The 19,740-nt window shown below is 46.5% G+C and overlaps 1 protein-coding gene across 3 annotated transcripts in view; it reads right to left on the minus strand.

The window, feature by feature from the left end:
* Positions 1-19,740, minus strand: part of LOC101170815 (tenascin-like) — a 66,820-nt gene that overhangs the window by 29,955 nt on the left and 17,125 nt on the right. For all 3 annotated transcript variants that reach the window (XM_023958081.1, XM_023958080.1, XM_023958079.1), the window contains exons 7-10: positions 4,031-4,300; positions 3,223-3,408; positions 1,992-2,081; positions 634-897 (exon numbers count right to left, since the gene is read on the minus strand). In XM_023958081.1, coding sequence (XP_023813849.1) covers positions 634-897; positions 1,992-2,081; positions 3,223-3,408; positions 4,031-4,300 — 810 coding nt within the window. The remainder of the gene's footprint in view (positions 1-633; positions 898-1,991; positions 2,082-3,222; positions 3,409-4,030; positions 4,301-19,740) is intronic.

Genomic DNA, 19,740 nt, shown 5'->3' on the forward strand with positions numbered 1-19,740 from the left:
TTCAGGTCCCCCAGCTGGGACTGCCAAATCTGAGTTTCTGATTGGTTAACACGACGCAAAGACAATCATCAAGAGAATGCCAAGAGTGTGCAAAGCAGTAATCAAAGCTAAAGGTGGCTACTATGAAGAACCTACAATATGACATTTTCAGTTGTTTCACACTTTTTTGTTATGTATGGAATTCCACATGTGTTAATTCACAGTTTTTAAGCCTTCAGTGTGAATCTACAATTTTCATAATCATGAAAATAAAAAAAACTCTTTGAATGAGAAGGTGTGTCCAAACCTTCGGTCTGTACTGTATGTGCTGAGAATTACCGCAGATTGTTCGTTACAGAAAACACAGATGTCAAATATAATGGTCTAACGATAAGTAAAAACAATCTGCTTACTTGGTTGTTTTTTCTGGTACCGTCTTAGGTGAAAAAGTCTGTACAGAGCATCGGTAATAAACCAGTTTTAATTTAGGTTTTGGTTAAACTGCTACATCAATGGGAGGGTCTCTTTTTAATACAAACAGCAGTAAATTCTTTATTTGCAAACAGAATCAAAGTTTTCCTTTGTCTGTAAATAACATTTTAAACTCCTCTTTATTGAGATTAAAATAATCACAAAGCTTAGATTTCAGCTGACCTGTGGGTGCTGAAGCAGTTACAGGTACGCTGGTCCTGTGGCCCCTCTCTGCGCTGATGCTGATGGTGTACAACATGCCAGGGGTCAAACTCTTCATGGTGTAGGATTCAGAGCCAGCAGGCAGGACTTCCTCAGTCCTGTGACCCTCTGCTGACACATAGACCAGCCTGTAGGAGTCCAGCTTGGCAAGCGGATGCTTCCACCGCAGCAACATGGAGGTCTCAGTCACCTCGGCCACAGTCAGGTCTTTAGGAGCATCCAGAGCTGTAGGGGTATACAGAGTTAGAGGGGTTAGAACCAAACACAAAGACAGTCTCATCACTTTGTTTTGATGGGTTTCTGTGACCCACTCTTCTTCTGGGTTGTCATGCATACATAAATTATACAAGATTCAGCTCTGATACCGGGGGCCACCTCTTCTCTACTTCCGCCTGCCCAGATCTTGATCCCAAGTTCCTCAGATTCCCATCCTGAACCCATCTCCCTTTTTTACCACAGCTGTCTCTTATGCTCCCTCATGTAGCCCCACCCCTACCCCCGGTGAATGTTGGGTGCCGTCACGACTGCTCTGTCAGTGAGACAACACATCTCTATCTGCATGTTGTACTATGTAAATAGAAATAAACTGTAAATATGTGGTAAACACAAAAATAAGAGTGTTAGTTTAAAATGCCCAACTTAAATTCAAGTATTAAAAATATATGGTTCATATTTTTCAATTAAATATGAAAAGCACAATTTTGTTTATTGGTTGATTTTGGACTTTAGCGAATGCAGAACGAAAGGAACAAAACTGATGCAGACAGTTGTGTGCTGGATTGTTTCGGACAGTGGGTTTGTGCATGAGCACCTCAGACACGGTCTGGACGACAAAAGAAAGGCATCCAGCTTTCATTTCTGTTGGCATTTTCTCCTGTCTTTAACAGAAATACTATTTTGTTGCTTTTATGCTACGTGTTAGTAACAATTAGCATATGCACCACATAAGGTGTTGTAAAAAGGGGTGGAGCATACAAGATTTTTCTTCTACTCCTTTTCAAGTACATTGTTTTGTTTTATCTGTCTAAACTCTTGTGTTTATTTTCATTTTGTGTTTGAAATTAAATAATGTATGTCTAAATAGATGACAATAAATCAGCAGAATTTCTGAATAGGAGAAGGTGAGGTGGGGGGGGGGTGGGGGGGGGGGGACTGCGATGATGTCCATCGGGTCAGTTGTCATGATGACGTTGTTCAGCCTGTTAAAGTTTTTCAGCAGCTTTCTTCTGGGGTTTGCAGACCTGACATTCTGGGTGATGGTAAAAAGAAATATCTGGACCGCACCTCTGAATGAGGCCGATTGAAGGACGGCGTCTCACCTGTCACCGCGTTGGTGGTTGCAGGTAAACTCTCCCGCTCTCCCCTCACAGCTGTCACGCCCATGCCATACTCCGTTCCCGGTTTCAGGCCTGCAAACATTGAGAAGAAAAGCTGCCTAAAAAGGGCTGGTATATCCTATTTGAGTGGCTGAAAAACGAGTGGGTGGGGGCCCAGTATCAAGTGTTTTGTTGCCTGTGCTAATGGGTAGTGCTCCATAGAAACACTGCATTGCTGGTGCAGCCTGATTAGGTTTCATGAGCAGTCATTCAGCAGTCTGTATTTGCATTGATGGATCTATAGAGTCCTTGTCCTAAAGCAAAAACACTCACTGAAGGATCCAAAAGCTTAAGAAGCCATTTGCTTACCTCTCATCCTGATTACCCATGATTCATTTTGAAGTCCTGCTGAGCTCAGAGCTTCTACTGCTTGAAATTACAACTAATGCTGAGAGCTGATTATAAAACCATGACAGTGAAAACAAAAACGGACAATAGGTCCATGAAAAAAAGGGTTTATGGTGGGCGGGTGTCAATGCTTTGGGGCGCCCAAGGACTAACAATGAGGCAAAACGGAGTTCCTCTTTAGAAGTTTGTCTATTTGATGTTTGTAGCCGCTACGCTGACGAGCTGTGGCTAAACAACTAACTGGCCTAATAAAGAAAAGCTAACAAGTACAGAAGAGTAAAGAAAACAAAAAAAGGCAAAAAACCTGAAGGACAAAGAAACAAATGGAAGGGATGAAACCATGGCAACATAATGTTAGGAAAGCATAGCAGAAAAAAGGTCACTTTTCTTTCCAAAATCAAATCTTACAGCAAAACCAACATCATATTATCGTTTTACGTCTGCAGGCACAGAAATATTTTTTAGCCTCAAAAATTCCTAAAACCAGCTTTAAACTCCATAAATCATAACTGGATTTCCTAAGAACCCAGTAAAAACTGTCTAGCTTAACAACAAATCTACTGCATTTTACTGTTGTCCAAAGGCACACATTTTGATTTGTCAGGTATAACTGAATGAAAGCCCCACATCAGAGCAGGAAAGTATTGATTTCCAGCAAAAGGTTTTTATTTTAGGTCTAAATGTAATAGAGAACTAGAAGAAACAGCTGCAACTAATACAACCTTTGACTTCTTAACTTTACTTCATCTGCTGGGCTTTACTTCACTAATCTAGACACAACATGGAAAGCCGCTGCAGAACATAGTCTGGTTCATTTATGTCATACCTGAAATTTTGGCCTGGGTGGACGTTTTGAGTCCAGAAGGGAAAAGCATTTCTCTGTGCTCGCCTCCAGACAGAGGTCCGTACTTGATGCGATAGTTGTCCACCTGAGCTCGGCTGTTTTCCCACTCCAGAGTGATGCTCTCATCAGTCAGCTCCACTGTCTTCAAGTCCCTGGGGGGGTCCAGGTCTGTGAGAGTCAAAGAAATAGATTTTGTTTAGAAATGCTTTGCTAGCGCCCCCCCCCCCCCCCCCCCCCCCCCCCCCATAAATCCCCTACAAGTTCTTTAAATACAACCTACACCTGATTGCTGCTATGAGACCGGAATAAATTCTTATCTTTTGATTTTTAAAATTGTATTATATTTTTATGGAACACCAGCTGGAAAAGTGCTATACAAATAACGTTTTATTCTATTTGATTTATAGAACTGACAAAAAAATACTTGTTTTGTTTCAGAAAAAGTACATAAAATATATAAACACTGGTAATGATTCAGAAGAAGAGTCTGCAATAAGACAGAACAGAACCATTTTAGTCTTCTCAAACGACTGAGATGATAAAAATCTGTTAGTCTCTGACTTCCTTCAGGAAAATGTTGAGTTTTACTTCTACCTCCACCATTAGTTATCCACATATTTCCTAGAAAGGAGAAAGTCCAAGAATAACTTTATAACTTTGCTCATGTGAACAACAACAGGGGTTCACTCATGTGGACACATGAACAAGGTGCTCATAAACAAAACCCTGATTGGTCTCCTAAGCTCTCAGCAGATGAGAAAAATCACAGAAAATAAGGTTGTAAAATTACCTGTGAGGAAGGAATGGTGGGCGGGGCTGCTGCTCTGATCACCTTTCCTTGCTTTCAGAGACACATCATACTGGGTGTCAGCAGAAAGGCCTCCGAGATGGTACTGAGTGTCAGTGGGGGGGAGTTCTACAGCCCTGCGATTGGCAGGATCCAGGTTTGGCCCGTAGGAGATGCTGATCCCGTCCACGTCTGCCACAGGCTGGAACCAGGTGACCAACGCTGTGTTGTCGGTCACGTCACGGACATCCACATGGCGTGGGGCATCAATCACTAGTGGAGTAAAATGAATGGGGGTGGGATTAAAGAAGAGAGTAAAAATTCACGTCTGATTTTCATGGCCTTTATTCAGGTTCCCATTTTCCCCTTTTCTGTAAATCAAATAACTAACTAAAACTAATAAAAACTTTTTGTGATCTCTTTTCTACCAATGTGTCTTAATTTATCAGAAATGTGTTGACTCTTTATAGAGCAGCACCGTTAAACACTGATGCTTGTCTACCTTGTTCCACCTGAATCATCCGCATGACCTCTTTCCACTTTTTTAGTCGATGCCGGTTCACTATGACTTATTTAAGCGTCAATTTCTCCACAAAACAAATTCCATCAAAAGTCTGTGAGCAACAGGAAGAGGAAATATAAAGTCTTGAGAAAGAAAGACAGTCTCTAACTACTTTTATAAAATCAGTCTTCTTGAGATCTTGGGTGTCTTTTTTGACCTTCTGTGGTCCGTAAAAGACCCGGTTCTATGATCTTTGTGTCTGAACCTTCAGATGAGGATCAGCAGGATCAGTCTAAGACTGCAGAGACAGAAGATGCTGCGACTATGATCTGTTACAAAACCTTACCTTAAATATTCCTGACAGTATTGCACCAGATGTTCTGGTTTCTGTTCAAGTAAACCTGCAGGGGAACTCCACCCTGAAGAGCAGCGTTCCTTTGTAAAGCATTTATGTTGATGCAGGTCAAGAAACCCTTCTTGAAATCGACGTCTTATCCATCAAACTCGAGAATTGCACGTCCATCCATAAGTGCTCGCTATGTTGCATCATCAAAAACATCAGAGTTGAACATTTTTTTCCAGCGGTACAGCCCACGGACATGAAGTCCGGGCGCGCATCTGTAGTCTTGATCCTCTCGAATCTGAGATCCAGATCAACCGCTGCTGGTAAAACTGTTTAAGCATCAAGTAGATGTAGGTCTGCAGGACGGAGCAGAAAGGAGGTACAGGTATCGGCACAGGGACAGCCTTGCTCTTAAAGAGAGCTGTCCCTCTCATCCACCCACCTTGGTTCCTAAATAGTGTAGTGTACTATAAATATCCCACCAGAGTGTTCCCCAGGGGCCACTCTGAATCAGCCTAGAAGAAGCAAAGACGGATCTTATTTACCTCTTTCTTCCAGAACATCGCCATTAAAGGGGCCTTTGTGTGTTTATGCGAGTCATGGTCATTTCCACAACTTATCTGTCTTTAGATCTCCTTAGTCTAAACATCAAAATAGGGACATTAAAAATGTAAAAACTCAAATCATTGAGGCAAAGACCTTTGAGATCTTTGAGAACCCATTCCAGGCCTGCCATGAGCAGAAGACACCGCTAGTTCTATAGAACCAACAACCCTCCACAGAGGTTGAATTGACTTGGGTTGGACCAGAGACCGGTCCAACCCAAGTCAACCCACTGCGATCTGGCTTTGACCATGACCCTGATTGTGCTGGAAGATGACACAGAAAAACAAGGCAAGAGCTTTGGCATGGCTCTTGGATATGACATGCAAGGCTTCTCTATGTGGAGTTTGGTCTGCATTTAAACAGATAAAAGCTCTTAGGCTGGTGGCCAAGCCAAAGGAATCAAGAGAATTCTTATCTGTTTTCGAATGGATCCTGGACTCACAAAGTGTTCCCTAAAAATGCTAGTGGGCTCACACAGCTTAACACCCATCAATCTTGTCAAGGATCGAGCAAGCAGACAAAATATGGTATGACCCATCTGCGGGAGAAACAGAATTATCTCATCTGTTTCCCTTCAGCTCAAACCAGGAACTGACTCCAGTCCTCTTGATGTCGACTACAGTATATGTGGAAGAACCTAGTAATTTCCTGGTTAAGGCGCTCCACTTGGCCGTTGGATTAAGGATGGTAGCCGGAGGTGATTAATGCACAGACCCTTCCACATCTTGCGCCACACATGTGAGGTGAACTAGGTACCACGGTCTTACACGATGTCCTCCCGGAAAAAAATTGTGCCGGAACACGTGATCAATGAGTCATTCTGCTGTTTCCAGAGCTGTGGCCAGCTAAGGCAAAGGGATCAGCCGGCAAGATTTAGAAAAACGATCAATAACTGAGAGGATGGTGGTGTTCCCTCTCGACTGTGGTAGATCTACTAATGATAATAATGGATTGGATTTATCTGCACTTTTCCAAATGCTCAAAGCGCTAACAGTGTGTCCATTATTTATTCACTCCTCATTCATACTTGGTGATTGTAAGCTACTGTTATAGCCACAGCAGCCCTGGGGCAGACTGACAGAGGCGTGGCTGCCAGTTTGCTCCTACGGCCCCTCTGGGCATCACTGGGATCATTCATACACATTCATACACCAGTGGAGCCACACTGGAGGCAAGGAGGGTGAAGACTGTCCCCACAACCACGGCTGGATGAAGCTCGTCTGCTGGACTTTTATATATGTAGTTGTAGATTTAGATAAGTTAATTCTTCTCTAAGATTTCTGGTAAATCGCCTGTCCGTCCTGGGGGAGGATCCCTCCTTCATGTGGGCACCCCTGAGGTTTCTTCGTTTTTTCCGGAATCCGTTTTTTTGGGGAGTTTTTCCTTACCGCGAAGGGGGGTCTAAGGGCAGGGATGCCAGTATAGCTTAGTCAGTTTGTTAGTTCATTTTAGTATTTTTCTATTGAACTCTTTGTAGTCGTGATCCTTTTGATTTCATGTTTTACTTCGAAGCCCATCGAGACGACTGTTGTTGTGATTTTGGGCTATACAAATAAAATTGAATTGAATTGAATTGAATTGAAGTGTCTTGCACAAGGACACAACGACAGTTGGCTGGGGGGGAACCCCTTCAATCATTGGACAACCTGCTCAACTGCCTGAGCCACTGCCACCCCAAACTGTGTCTAGACTCCTTAGTCTAAACATCGAAATGGAGACTTTAAGAGACACAAGTTAAAAAAAAAATGGAGACATTAAAAAAAGTAAAAATTAATCTGTGATGAATTCCACTGCAGTTTGCGACCAGGAACGTCCGTGGTATGGGCAGTGGATGCAGGAGGCCAGCCAGAGGCTGTCAAGGCGACTTAGCCATTTGGCAGGATGCATATCGAGTTACATACTGGACCATGTCTGCCTGCAGCGTGGGCCATCAAAAAAATTTTGCGGGTAATGCTTGAGTGATGGCCATACCTGGATGTCCGGCTGCAGGCAAATCATGCACAAGGTGGACAACCTGTTGCCGATGGGACAGAAGGACGTGCACCCTATCGGCTGGACAGAATGGCGGTGGAACCTCTGTGGCATTGTGCTCCGCCAACTCAGTCATTATGTCCCACTGTACAGGTGGCAGGATCAGCAATGAAGGCAAGACTAGTTCTGGTGCGATTGGTTCCTCCGCAGGTGTGTCGTGTAGACGAGACAGTACATCTGCCTTTCCATTCTTGGAACCAGAGAGATATGCAATCTGGAACCGGAAGCGTGAGAAGAACAGGGACCAACGTGCTTGCTGTGTGTCCAACCGCTTGGCAGACTTGATGTACTCTAAGTTCTTGTGCTCAGTTGGAACCAGGAAGGGGTGAGCTGATTCTTCGAGTCAGTGCCTCCACTCAGACAATGCCTCCTGCACGGCCAGCAGTTCCCAGTCGCCCACATCATAATTCTGTTCTGCGTCATTAAGGAAAAGTAGGCGCAAAGGAAAATCTTGGCTGGCTGACCATGACGCTGTGAAAGCACGGCTCAGACCTCTGCGTTAGAGGCATCCACCTCAACGATAAATTGCATGGCCGGGTCTGGGTGAAGGAGGATGGGCGCCTGGGTAAAGGGCTGTTTCAGTGTCCGTAATGCCTCTGTGGCTGCCGGGGTCCAGAGCAGATGGGAGCGCCCTTCAGTAAAGAAGTGAGAGGAGCCACCACAGAGCTGAAACCACGAATGAAGCGCCTGTAGAAGTTGGAAAACCAGAGGAAACACTGGCTGCTGTGTGAGTGCAGCATATGAGTGGAAGAGTAAGGCACCTCCAGTCCATAGCTCAACTATCTACGCTAGCGCTTTTCCAGTCAGGAGGGAGCATACCAGTGACACTTTAGCATCTTCCGTGGGATAGAGGCTCGATTGTTGGCGCAGAAACAGATCACACTGCAAGAGGAACGCCACGCATTCCCCGTTGAATTTGTCAAGAAACGTCATTCTCTGTCCCGGTGCGTAGGCGAGTGTTGATCCAAGCACGCTGTCTCTGGCAGCCGGTGATGACTGAGGCGGAGTGTGGATGCGGATGTGTCGCTGACAGGCAGGTTGATGTTCAGTTGTGACATGATGGCTTCGGTTGCAGAGGTTAGACATTGGAGTTGGCAACCATGCTCCATTAACAAAGAAGCAAACCCAAATGGGTTTGTCGGGCTAGGAACTCCTGCTGCCCGATCCATTATTGGCTAAGTATTCTGACACAAGAACAGGCAGACGGCTGGATCCAAATGCAGCAGGTTTATTAGCTCAGCTAAAAGTCCACAAAACTGAATCAGGGTCAGGCAGGTAGGAGTTGATAAAAAGGAATAAAAGACAAAATGGTCTAAATACAGGCAAAGGTCAGGGCAACCGGCAGGCAAAAAGAGTCAGGGTCAGAGAGGGAATTAGAGTTCTGACTTCTGACAATAAACCACATCAAATTTATTTCTCCCAGAATTTATTACTCCAACAGCATACTTTGAACTATTGACCTCTGGAAGGACATTCAGAACAAAAAGGATGAAGAACAGTTGTAACCCTTGTGCTATCCTAATCACTTTAACATTGGGAGTTGGGTCATCTAGACCCACTAGACAGTGCTCTGAACCTTTTTTCTTCAATGATTTGTGATCTTCACTGGTGTCCATGGATTACATGAAATCTTTCCACCTTTATCCACCTTTGTCATGGTAGGGGGAACACGTCAATGGAAGGGGGGGTCATCTAAGATAGGACAAAGGTTAATGCAGGACTGACTGTCGCACTCTACCAATACAAGGAAGAACTTGGTAATCTGTGCTGTGCAGTGAGAAGAAGTTATATCCTGGTACTCAGTACGTCAGTAAAAAATGTATTTATCTACTGGATCTCTCTTAGCTCTTAACTGAGCTCTTAACTCTCTGGTATTTCCTCCAGCAGGGGCAGCAGGCGGCCGAAGACCATCTCTGCAGTGCTTTTCTGCCCCGGGTGGGGCAGCAGGGGTACTGTATCATAAGCATTACATCAGCATGCTCTCTATTGTGGAATTATGAAAAGCCACCAGTAGTTTGACTGTCAAATGTATTTTTCAACAGGCTTTACAAGTGAAGCCTCTGCTAACCCTAACCCACCATTCCAGCTGTATTGGCAGCCATGTCCACATCAAGAAGCTTCAAATGTGGTGGAGTCTGTCTCTCCAACTCCTCCCCCAAAGCTCAGGACGATATGCACAGTTCAACTGTTGTGGAGTTCCCCTGTTGATCGTGGGAGTTACGTTCCATAAGTGCCCCGCGGTAGGTGAAAGGCGCAGAGCAAAAGTACAGACATTTTAAGGCTGGGAAACTCCTCACTACATATTTTCTACACTTTTCTCCGACAGACAAGAACATTTTCACCCTTTTCTCTCTTGTTTGAACACTCAAAGTTCAAACGTTCAAAGAAAGTAAGTCCAGGATTACAGAATGAAAACAAAGATCTGATCATGATCAAAGATTTATGTGACTGTAACAAACTGAACGCATTCTGTACAGGAGACACACCACGGAGGAGATTGATAAGGTCTACAGCCGACCAGGATGAAGATCATAGTGTGCTGTTAAAAACAAAAGTATGTGTTTAGGGTTCTTTAAGGAAGTCCAGAAAAAATATAAAAAACCTGTAGGCAATTCAGGAGAGATTTTCTAGGTTTTTCCTTTTAATAAAGTCTTTGGAGCACACAAAAAATAGAGCAGGGATGAGAGCAAAATGACAAAAATAAATACAACAGGTTCTTCAAATTCATTGAAATATTAATCTGATTTCAGAATCAAAACACCTTTTTTGCATTTCAAATTGGAACTTCTTTTGCCTGTCTCTGTACTCACTGCCATTGTGAGAGTGGGGTACCTCCTATATTCTCCCTTCTGGCCACTCCCATGTAATTAGGCATTTTATTCAAAAGACATTCCTGCTCAGAAATCTTTCAGTTCAACAAAAGATTTCATCGAGGTTCTTCGTTTAATTTCATAATTTTAACAGTTAATTCTCTTAAATTATACATTAAAGAAACAAAAACAAACTCTCTCAAAACTGATAACATTATATCAACATTATATAGACTAGAAAAAGAAACACCTCGGTTGTTTGGCCGTCAATGAATGGCAATGGTAAATGGCGTATACTTATAAAGCGCCTTTCTTCCCACAAGGACAAAGCGCTTTACAGTCACACACACATTCACACACTGGTGGCGGCTCCGCTGCCAAACACAGGCGCCCGCCTACCACCAGAGGCAAGGTGGGGTTCAGTGTCTTGCCCAAGGACACTTCAACTCATGAGCAGGCAAGGCAGGAATCGAGCCTGCAATGTTACAATCATGGGTCGACCGCCCTACCGCTGCACCACGGCTGTCCCAGGAAGGAGGTGGAAGGGGCGTGGCTAAGACACTGTGCTGCAGAACTGCAGTGAGTTACTTCTATATGTGCGTGTATGCTGAAAACTAGTGATGACCAAGTGGACGCGCGCAGCAGCATGTAGGTGTGCATGTGTACATTCTCACAGTGCTCGCTCAGAGGGACACAGCAAGGCAAGGCAAGTTTATTTGTATAGCACAATTCATACACAAAGTAATTAAAGGTGCTTCACAAAACAGAAAAATGCATTAAAATCACAATACATCATAGAAGTAATCAATGTAAAATTTACTATAAAAGAAAACAAAAATATTGAAAATTAATTTAAAAATAAAGGAAGGAAAGGAAAGAAAAGTGCAGATAGGACCTTTCAGTCATATACACGGCTAAACAGAAATGTTTTAAGTCCAGATTTGAACATGAACACAGAAGAGGCCTGTCTTACGCCTTCAGGGAGGCTGTTCCAGATTTTAGCTGCAGAATATTGAAACGCTGATTCCCCTTGTTTAGTTCTGACTCTGGGAATCAACAGGAGGCCGGGCCCTGAGGTCCTCAGAGTACGAGATGGTTCATATGGCACTAACATGTCAGAGATGTACTTTGGTTCTCGGCCATGGAGCTACTTGTACACAAGCAGAGCTGCTTTGAAGTCTATTTTTTGAGGTACAGGGAGCCAGTGCAGCAGCAATAAGTCAGACAACAAAAGATTAACCACAAAATAGCGAGGGATCACTGTTTGCTACACTTCCTTCTACCAGGTCTCACTCTACCAGAGAAGACACACAGTCATCTGCATCACATGCACACAGGAAGATCCTTAGCATGCAGGCCTGAGGGAATTTGTGGTGAAAGGTATGGATGAAGATGCATGCTTCCCAATCCTTGCTGTTTGTGGTCAGCCCATCAGGAGTCTGTTTTACCTTCATCAGCATATCACTGGGCATTTCTGATAATATGGTGTTTAGTGTGGAGCTGAAGTCAACCAAAAGCAGCTCCACTGTAAGTTCCTCATTAACAGGTTGATGAAAAATAAGCTGAAAACGCTGCAGGAAAACCCTGGGCTCACACTGCATCCAGTCCAGCTCCAGCTCAGCCACCGCAGCGGTGGTTTGATTCAAATTCTAAAATGTTTCTGTCCCTGATGGAGCTGAACCATTTGCCTTATGTTTCTGTCAGGCTTTTTTCTGATCCACTGATGTGAGCCAAAAGACAGAAATATTAGCTCCATCTGTGCAGTTGTTTTAGCAGACCTTCTCCATTCATGAGCTTCTTCCTTCTGTGAAAGGCATCCATCGGTACCTCAGATTGATTAGTCACACAAATCCAAGTTTGGGAAAGTCAACCCTGTGTTCGCCAGTGATAAAGTGCACAATCTGACTCTCAGCTCAGCACACATTTTTCTCTCAAAGAGGCTTCCAGGGCATCACTGTTACTTACAATGCCATTCTCTAGGGAGGGGTTAGTGGTTCCTTTGAGTCTGGCTGCCCTCAGCCAAACAGACTAACTACAGAGGGGGAGGGGAGAGGCAGTGACCTTACAAATTAGTCTGCTGCCATGCAAATCCAACAAGACATGCAAACAAGTTGAAGTTTGACTTTTGTGAGCTCCAATTAAAATTAAGCACCTTCCAGCTCATGGAAGGGAAACTTTGTTAATGAAGAACATCCCCACACACAGACACCCCCCCCCCCCCCCTCCAAATAAAATACGGGTACAAGAGAGGGGAGAAAAAAGGAATGAAGAAGTTGGAGAGTGAATAAAAACACATCTCAACACATTGTCCATTTTCTGCAAGGGGATGGTTGGCTACTACTGTGGCTTTTGTACTGGCCTGACCAGTGAACCCCGTTTGTTTGGTCATCTCAGGGTTGATGTGGGTTTGAAACTGTGGAGGCTTTGGATGCTGATTTAAGTAGGAGGTGGATGCCAGTGACTAAAGCTAGAGCCCCTTTGCTCCATTAAGACAAGAAGGATATTGAACATCATCTGTTTGTTTTTTTCAATCCAATAAGTTTGTGCATCTGCAGATATTTACAGACATGGCTGTGGGTGAAAAGCCGCAAACTTCATCTTGGATCCCTCCACTGTCACTTCTTTGCCTTCTGCCAGGAGACTTACTGGTTGGCTCCAGAAACGTTCACACACACACACACACGCACATCAGCATGTACACAACACAAATACAGCTCACACACACATACACAAGAAGCCAAAATCCAAAAGACTTCTATAGAAAAATAAAAAACTCAATCCATTACTGGAAAGAGTGGTTGTCATAGAAACGTTGACTCAGACCAACTCGGATCAATAACTACTAACTGACGATTTCTGGTTCCAACATGGCGGGATCCATGTGTGGGTTTCGTCCGGCTTCCTCCCACTGTCCAAAAACATGCTTCATAGGTTCATTGGTGACTCTAAAGCAGGGATGGTCATTACATTGATCATGATTGACCTGTCGATCGCGAAGGACATGTGGGTAGATTGCGGGTCATCAGAGATAAATAACCAAATTATATATATTTTTTAATTCTGTCAGCGAATCATCATACTCACCTAGAAGTATGTGACTTGACTGTTAGTTAGATCAATCGATCGACAGACAGACAGACTTTTGAAGGTCGACAATCAACTTAAAACAAGCAAATTCAACTTTCACACAACTTTTCAGAAGAGACAGAACATAAAGGGAACATCCCCACAACCAACAGAGTAACCGATTTTTCCTTGTTTATCAAATTGCGAGTTTAGCTTTTGCAAAAGTGAGCGACCTTGGGAGAATTTCAGGCAGATAACTCAAGCAGTGTGTTTACTGTGGTTACTCCTCCCTAAGGTGATTCAGTTTAATAAACTCACCTGTTCAGTGTCCCATTTAAGTCCAGGTATGCGAGTTTTTCCTTCTCTTCCTTTACCGCAAGCGCTGCGTTCGTCACCGGTTCTCCATGCTCGCTGTTCTTCTTCTCGCTTTTTTCAGCGTCATATGTCTTCCCCCCGTTCTTTTTCAGACTCGTTGGTCTCCCTTTTTCTGATGTTGGGGCGTCCATCTTCCCCACGTCTGCCGCTCCTTTTTTTTTGGATTTTCAGCAGGCACGTCTTTCGGCGCCGCTGCAGCCGCGTCTCCAGCGTGCATCTGCTGGGTGAGCGTCCTGCAGTGATCGCGAGATGTCTGGGACTTCTTGAGTGCCGTGATCACCGGAATCCCTATGGTGAATGTGCCATGCGATCATTCTCCTGTGTTTTTCTGTGTTTAGGCTTTTCCGAGGCTCTTCCTGGTTCTCTGCTTGACCCAGTCATCTGTGACGTCACTCCCCTAATGACCCTGGGAATTACAGTTCTTTTTCTTAAAAGTAATTATGTGCACCTGGTTTGGTTTCTGCTGCATCGTCCGGTTATCGTTTCAGGGATTGTGGGGTGTTTTCCGTGGTTATGAAGGCTGGCGGTCCTCGTCTGGACGAGTTTCTCATGCTGCCTGAATTTGTTGTGGCTTTTGGTGTTTTTCTCTGTTGCAGTGTGTTATTTAGGAGCCAGATGTGACTCTTGGCCATCTTTCGATGCTGGCTTTATTATGGTGGCTCTCTGTTTTGTGTCCTTTCTGTTAAAGCTGCTGTGTACATTCGACACATTAACCAGCGTTTGGATTGGTCCTTCCTTGTACCTCTCTCATCTATGGACATTTTACTTGTCATTGGTCAGCACTTCCTTTTCTGGCGGGTGACGCAAAACCCTTGACAAAGTTGGCTGGCTTCCAGGTTCCACAGTCTCTGCTCGTCATGCAGCTTCCCTGCAGATCGTGCCCCTGCACACCTTGAATTGGTGCCGCAATGAAAACTGTACTCCATGTACCTATTTCTGCACTGAAAGTGAAGGGTAAGATAGTGTGTTCCCTTTCCTGGTACTGTACTCGAATGGGAGCGTGAGCATGAGCTTCCATGTTGTGGACAGACAGGTTATTGGTCAGTAGTTGGATGGGACTGCCCCCTTTGAGGGATCCTTCTGGATCCGGATCCTACCGTTAGTCATTTGGGGTGAGTCCCATCTCTGGCTGGTTCATTTGTGCTGCCAGGCGCTAGTGGAGTGCGGTAAGTTTCTTTAGCCAGTAGTTATGCATCATGTCAGGGCCCGGTGCTGTCCAGTTCTTCATACCTGAGACTTTTTCTTGGATGTCGGCCATGTGATGGTTACTGGGTTCTGTTCAAGGAGGTTAATTTGTTCCTTTCTTAGAGACACCAGCCACTGGGCATTGCTGTTATGTGCTCTCTTTCTCCCATATACTTTTCCAGTTCTGTTCAGTTTCCAACCTTGGTGGGTCTGTTCGGTTGTTCTTACCCTTCCACTGCCACTCTCTTCAGGGTTAACCCTACCCAACAGTAGCCAGGATAGACTCCAGCAACCCTATTACCTCAAAAAGGATTCAGAAGGTTTAGAAAATGGCTGGCTGGCTGGCTAGATGGATGGATGGCTTTTTAAATTATGTATCCTTCATTTACCATTAACTACTCTGCATGTCAAAGGTATTTTTTTTTTTAACTTGTCCTGTCCAACAGCTGGGCAGACAGATGAGAGCTGAGGGCCTCTTGTGTTGGACATATTTTACTTTAACAAGAGGGGTTATTAATCTTCAGACAAAACCCCTTCTGTAATTGAGGCCAAACTTTATTAATTTCAATCATGTTTGAAAATCTTTGGTGTTGGACCGGACGGAAAAGGAAAGAGGGGAAGAAGAGAGAGGGACGCCAGAGAGAGGGGGGGGTAGGAAGGCGATAATAGGAGGGGAAGGGGGATAAGACCATGAAGCAGCACAAAGCATCAAGTCCACCGGCCGTCCACCACCACGGCAAGGCTCAAATGTAGCACAAAAAGGGCGGGGCCCGCCCACACACACACTCAAATGTTATAAACACACCTGCTAGCTGCAAAAATGTCCACCTGTCGACATGTACACAAAACAGATAGTGTTCACACGCATACTTATGCCTTAAAACCAACTAGTGTGAAATATTTCAGTCATTCAGTCATGCAAACTGTTAGTGCAAAGGTGAGCTAACACCTGTGCTCAGGTGAGTGTTTATGTTCTTCTAAAATGGATGGTGGAACGTGAAAAGAAGGAGGGAGTGTGCCCAGCCATCCCCACCCCAAGACCCCCACCGCAGCAACAGCGGCAGCCGGAATCCCCCCAACGCCACACGGGAACCGGCAGGGAACAACCGCCGCCCGGGCAACCAAGCCCGCCACCCAGGCCAGGGCCAGCAGGACCGCCGCAAGGCCCCCAGAGCCAGAGAGCAGGGAGGCACGGAGGGAAAGAGAGCGCCGCCCCAGCCCAACCAGGAGAGCAGCCCCCCCGCCGGGAGAGCCCAACGCAGGGCCCCACCGGAGAAGGACGCCCACAGCCCCAGACGAGCACCCCACCACCACCCAGGAGTTCCGGGCATCCCCCCCGCCCCAACCCCAGGTACGAGCCAGGATCCCCCAAGGGAGACCCGCTCCGCACTCCAGGCAGCCATCCGCCCGGCCCACGGTTGGTCCAGGGAGGAGCAAGGCAGGGGCCCGCCACCCCCGCCCAGGAGGGGGTAACCCCGGGGAAAAGAGAGGGCCCACAAGGGGTGTTGTAAATATGGCCCGACCAGGCTCGGCCACAGTTGGAAATTTGGCGGGGCCCAGCACTCAGGAGCAAGGACCAGAACCCACCCCCCAGGGACACGAACACCCCCGACTCAGATGTAATGTGAACCCCCCCACCGCGCGGAGGGAGCACAGTCGGGCCCAGGAAGCCGGCACCCCGGGGACACGGCCGCCGTTGCAAAGGGGCCCGTACCCCCCACCAGGGAAGAGGTAGGGGACAGATGGTCCTAGGTCCCACCTTCCTTGCAAAATGTGTGTGCAAGGGGTGTGTTTGAGAGGGTGTGTGTGTGCATGTGTGTGTGTTTGTGTTGGGATGTATATATTGAGGGGGGAGGGGTGTGTGTACTAAGGGGGGTGCAGTTAAAATTGGTGGGTAGGGCACTAAGGGGACATCTCCTGATTACTCACAGTGACGTCCCCTCACCCTCCCCACCAAGGGGCCCTAAATGTCTAAGGTGCGGTTAAAATTGGCAGGTAGGGTGCTAGGAGGACATCTGCTGCTTGCTGGCAGTGATGTCCAAGCACCCCCCCTACCATGGGCCCTACATGTCTAAGGTGCAAATAAAACCGAAAGAGGGGGGGCCCACTCCAAACGGCAACCATAGGAGGGGGGCCACCGCCTAGTAACCCCCCCCAAGGCTCATCGCAGGCTAAGCCCCCCACCCCCTCACCCTAATATGAGGTTATATGAGGAAGGGGGTAAGTTGGGGACAGCTGGTAGACTGTCCCCCGGTGGTCAAACAGCTGTCCCCCCCCCCCCAGCAAGGGGGCCAGGCCCACCCAGCCCAGGGGCCCCACCCCCGGAGGCGCCGTCACCCCAGGCCCAGCACCACCCACCCCACAGAGAGAGAGAGGAGCCAGAAAGCGTAGCCCCCCCCTCCCAGGGCAAGCCCAGGCCCCCACCCCCAAACGCCAGCCCTAGAAGAGCTCTGGTCAGGCCTCGACGGGACCGAGACAGCCAACCGGCCGGGGAAACCGCCGATGGCCTCAGCGGAGACCCCGACCCGTCAACCCCCCCTATCCCCGTACCAATAGCGGCCCCCCCCCCTCCCCCAGAATGCTCCCCCACAGGACAGGGCCGACAAGACCCCCCACTCCACCCCACCCAAGACCCCGCAGCCGAAGCGGATGACACCCAGAGCGACCGGGGGCCCCAAGAGGGTTGTCCTGTCCCGCCCCAGAGCCAGGGAAGGGCCGATCCCAGCCCCAGGTGTAGATGGGCAGCCCATCCGGCGCCGCTGGGCCCCCCCCGAGCAGGGCCCCCCGCCAACCCCCCCCAGCACAGGCAAAGGGACCACCCCCCCAAGCCAAGCCAGACCACCACCCCACCCCCCCACCACGTACCCCCACACCCAAGCCCAGAGGACCACGCAGCGCCCCAGCCCGCCCCACCCAGGCACCGGACCCGACCCCCCGACCAACGGAGCCCCACCACCCCCCGCCAGGCACCGGAGGCCCCGACCCCCACCCCGGCCCACGGCAGAAGGGCAAGGAGCAGCGACGACCAGGCCCCCCCACCCCCTAAGTCATGGAGTCAGCTATGGGAGACCAGAGAGACCAAATTCTTTCAAAGTTACTTGAACCTTGGGCTGACATTTTTTCCAAGCTGATATGATCAAGCAGCAGGTTTCTGTGTTGACTTATCTTTATATTTTTCTTGCTTTTCCAATTTATTAAAATATTTTTTTTAGCAATGCAAAGAGTTATGAAAATGATAGAGCCTAATCCTCCTTCTACATCGATGGCACTCATGTCACCAAGCACACAAAGTGACGGTGAAGCTGTGATTGAAACCTTAAGCCAGACTGATAGATCGGCACATACCTGCTGCCAGAGAGCCTGGACAGGCGTGAAGAACCATAGTGCATGCATGTAATTGTCGGGTAGATTACTGTCACAGTGCTGACAAATGTCTGAGTTTCTGAGACCCATCTTGAACATCCTCTGTCCAGTGTAGTAAAGGTATTTTTTATATTTACTTTTTTATGATGAGCTTTTATTGTGTGTGTGTGTGTGTGTGTGGGTGTTCGTGCGTGTATGCATGCGCACGTGCGTGTGAGTGAGACGTTACTGTGTGTGTAGCTTAGATTTACACTGAACTAAAACACATAAAACTCTGGAACACTTGGTAAAGACAAACTTGTGATTGACGGCAACAGTAGCCACAGTTACATGGGCAGAATATCTTGATTGGATCAGTGGTTGGATTAAAATCCAACCGTATAAATGGGCCCAGAAAAACGCTTTTTCTGGAGCACCGCTAGGTCTATGCATGACGTAAAACCAGAGCAGTAGTGACACACGGTCGGAATGAACTGTTTACATGCAACACGATCGGATAAACAATCGGCACAGCCCACCTATCTCGATCGGAAAGAAATTTTGATCCGAACGAGTCTGTTCGGGGGAGACTATTCCGAACGGCGTGTTTACATGATGCGTTTTTCTTCTGGCATTTATTCCGATTACTTTTGTCCATGTAAACACAGCTAATAAAACCTAAAGTTACAGATGAGACATTATGAAGAGCAAATGTTGAAAAGTATTTTAAGTCTTTTTCATCTGAATGTCACTTTTACAACAGAACAAGTCCTATTGTTGATCCAGCCCGTCACCACTTACTTTAACCACTTTCAAAAACCATGTGATGGTGGAATCCAACTATTTAACCCTTGTGCTTTCCTAGGCACTTTAACATTGGGAGTTGGGTCATCTAGACCAGTGTTTTTCAACCAGTGTGCCGCGGCACACTAGTGTGCCGTGGGAGATGGTCAAGTGCGCCGTGGAGAAATTGCCCTCATTCACTGATCTAAAAACATTTTCCATCTCCAGGATTTCAGCTCTGTGTTCATCCAAACAGGCCCTGATAAAACACTGAGTAGTTAGGAATATAAAAGATCTTAAAATTACTTTTTATTTGTGTTTATTTAATTCTATTAAAGACATTTTGATCAGAATCACGGTACCGCGATTTAGCTGCAGCTATGACTGTGTAAGGAAAAGTCCCGCCCCTTTAACTGTCTCCGCCAATCATTCTTCAAGGCTTAATCACATGTCATCAGTCTGACCAATCAGAAGTGGTTAAAGTATTCACTTCCTTGTTCTTAATTCTTCTAAAGTCGCTCAGTTCTAACAAAAATACCAGCTAAAGCTCGTCTTTAGCTGGTGGTTCATCTCTTAGAAAAAAACAGCCGCAACTTCCTGCTTTTTCTGCCACAATTATCACAAAAATCCACGAGAGATTGCGGGGGGGGGGGCTGTCGATCAATACAGA

The sequence above is a fragment of the Oryzias latipes genome, chromosome 9 (assembly GCF_002234675.1).
Source record: "Oryzias latipes chromosome 9, ASM223467v1".
NCBI classification, from domain to species: Eukaryota; Metazoa; Chordata; class Actinopteri; order Beloniformes; family Adrianichthyidae; genus Oryzias; species Oryzias latipes.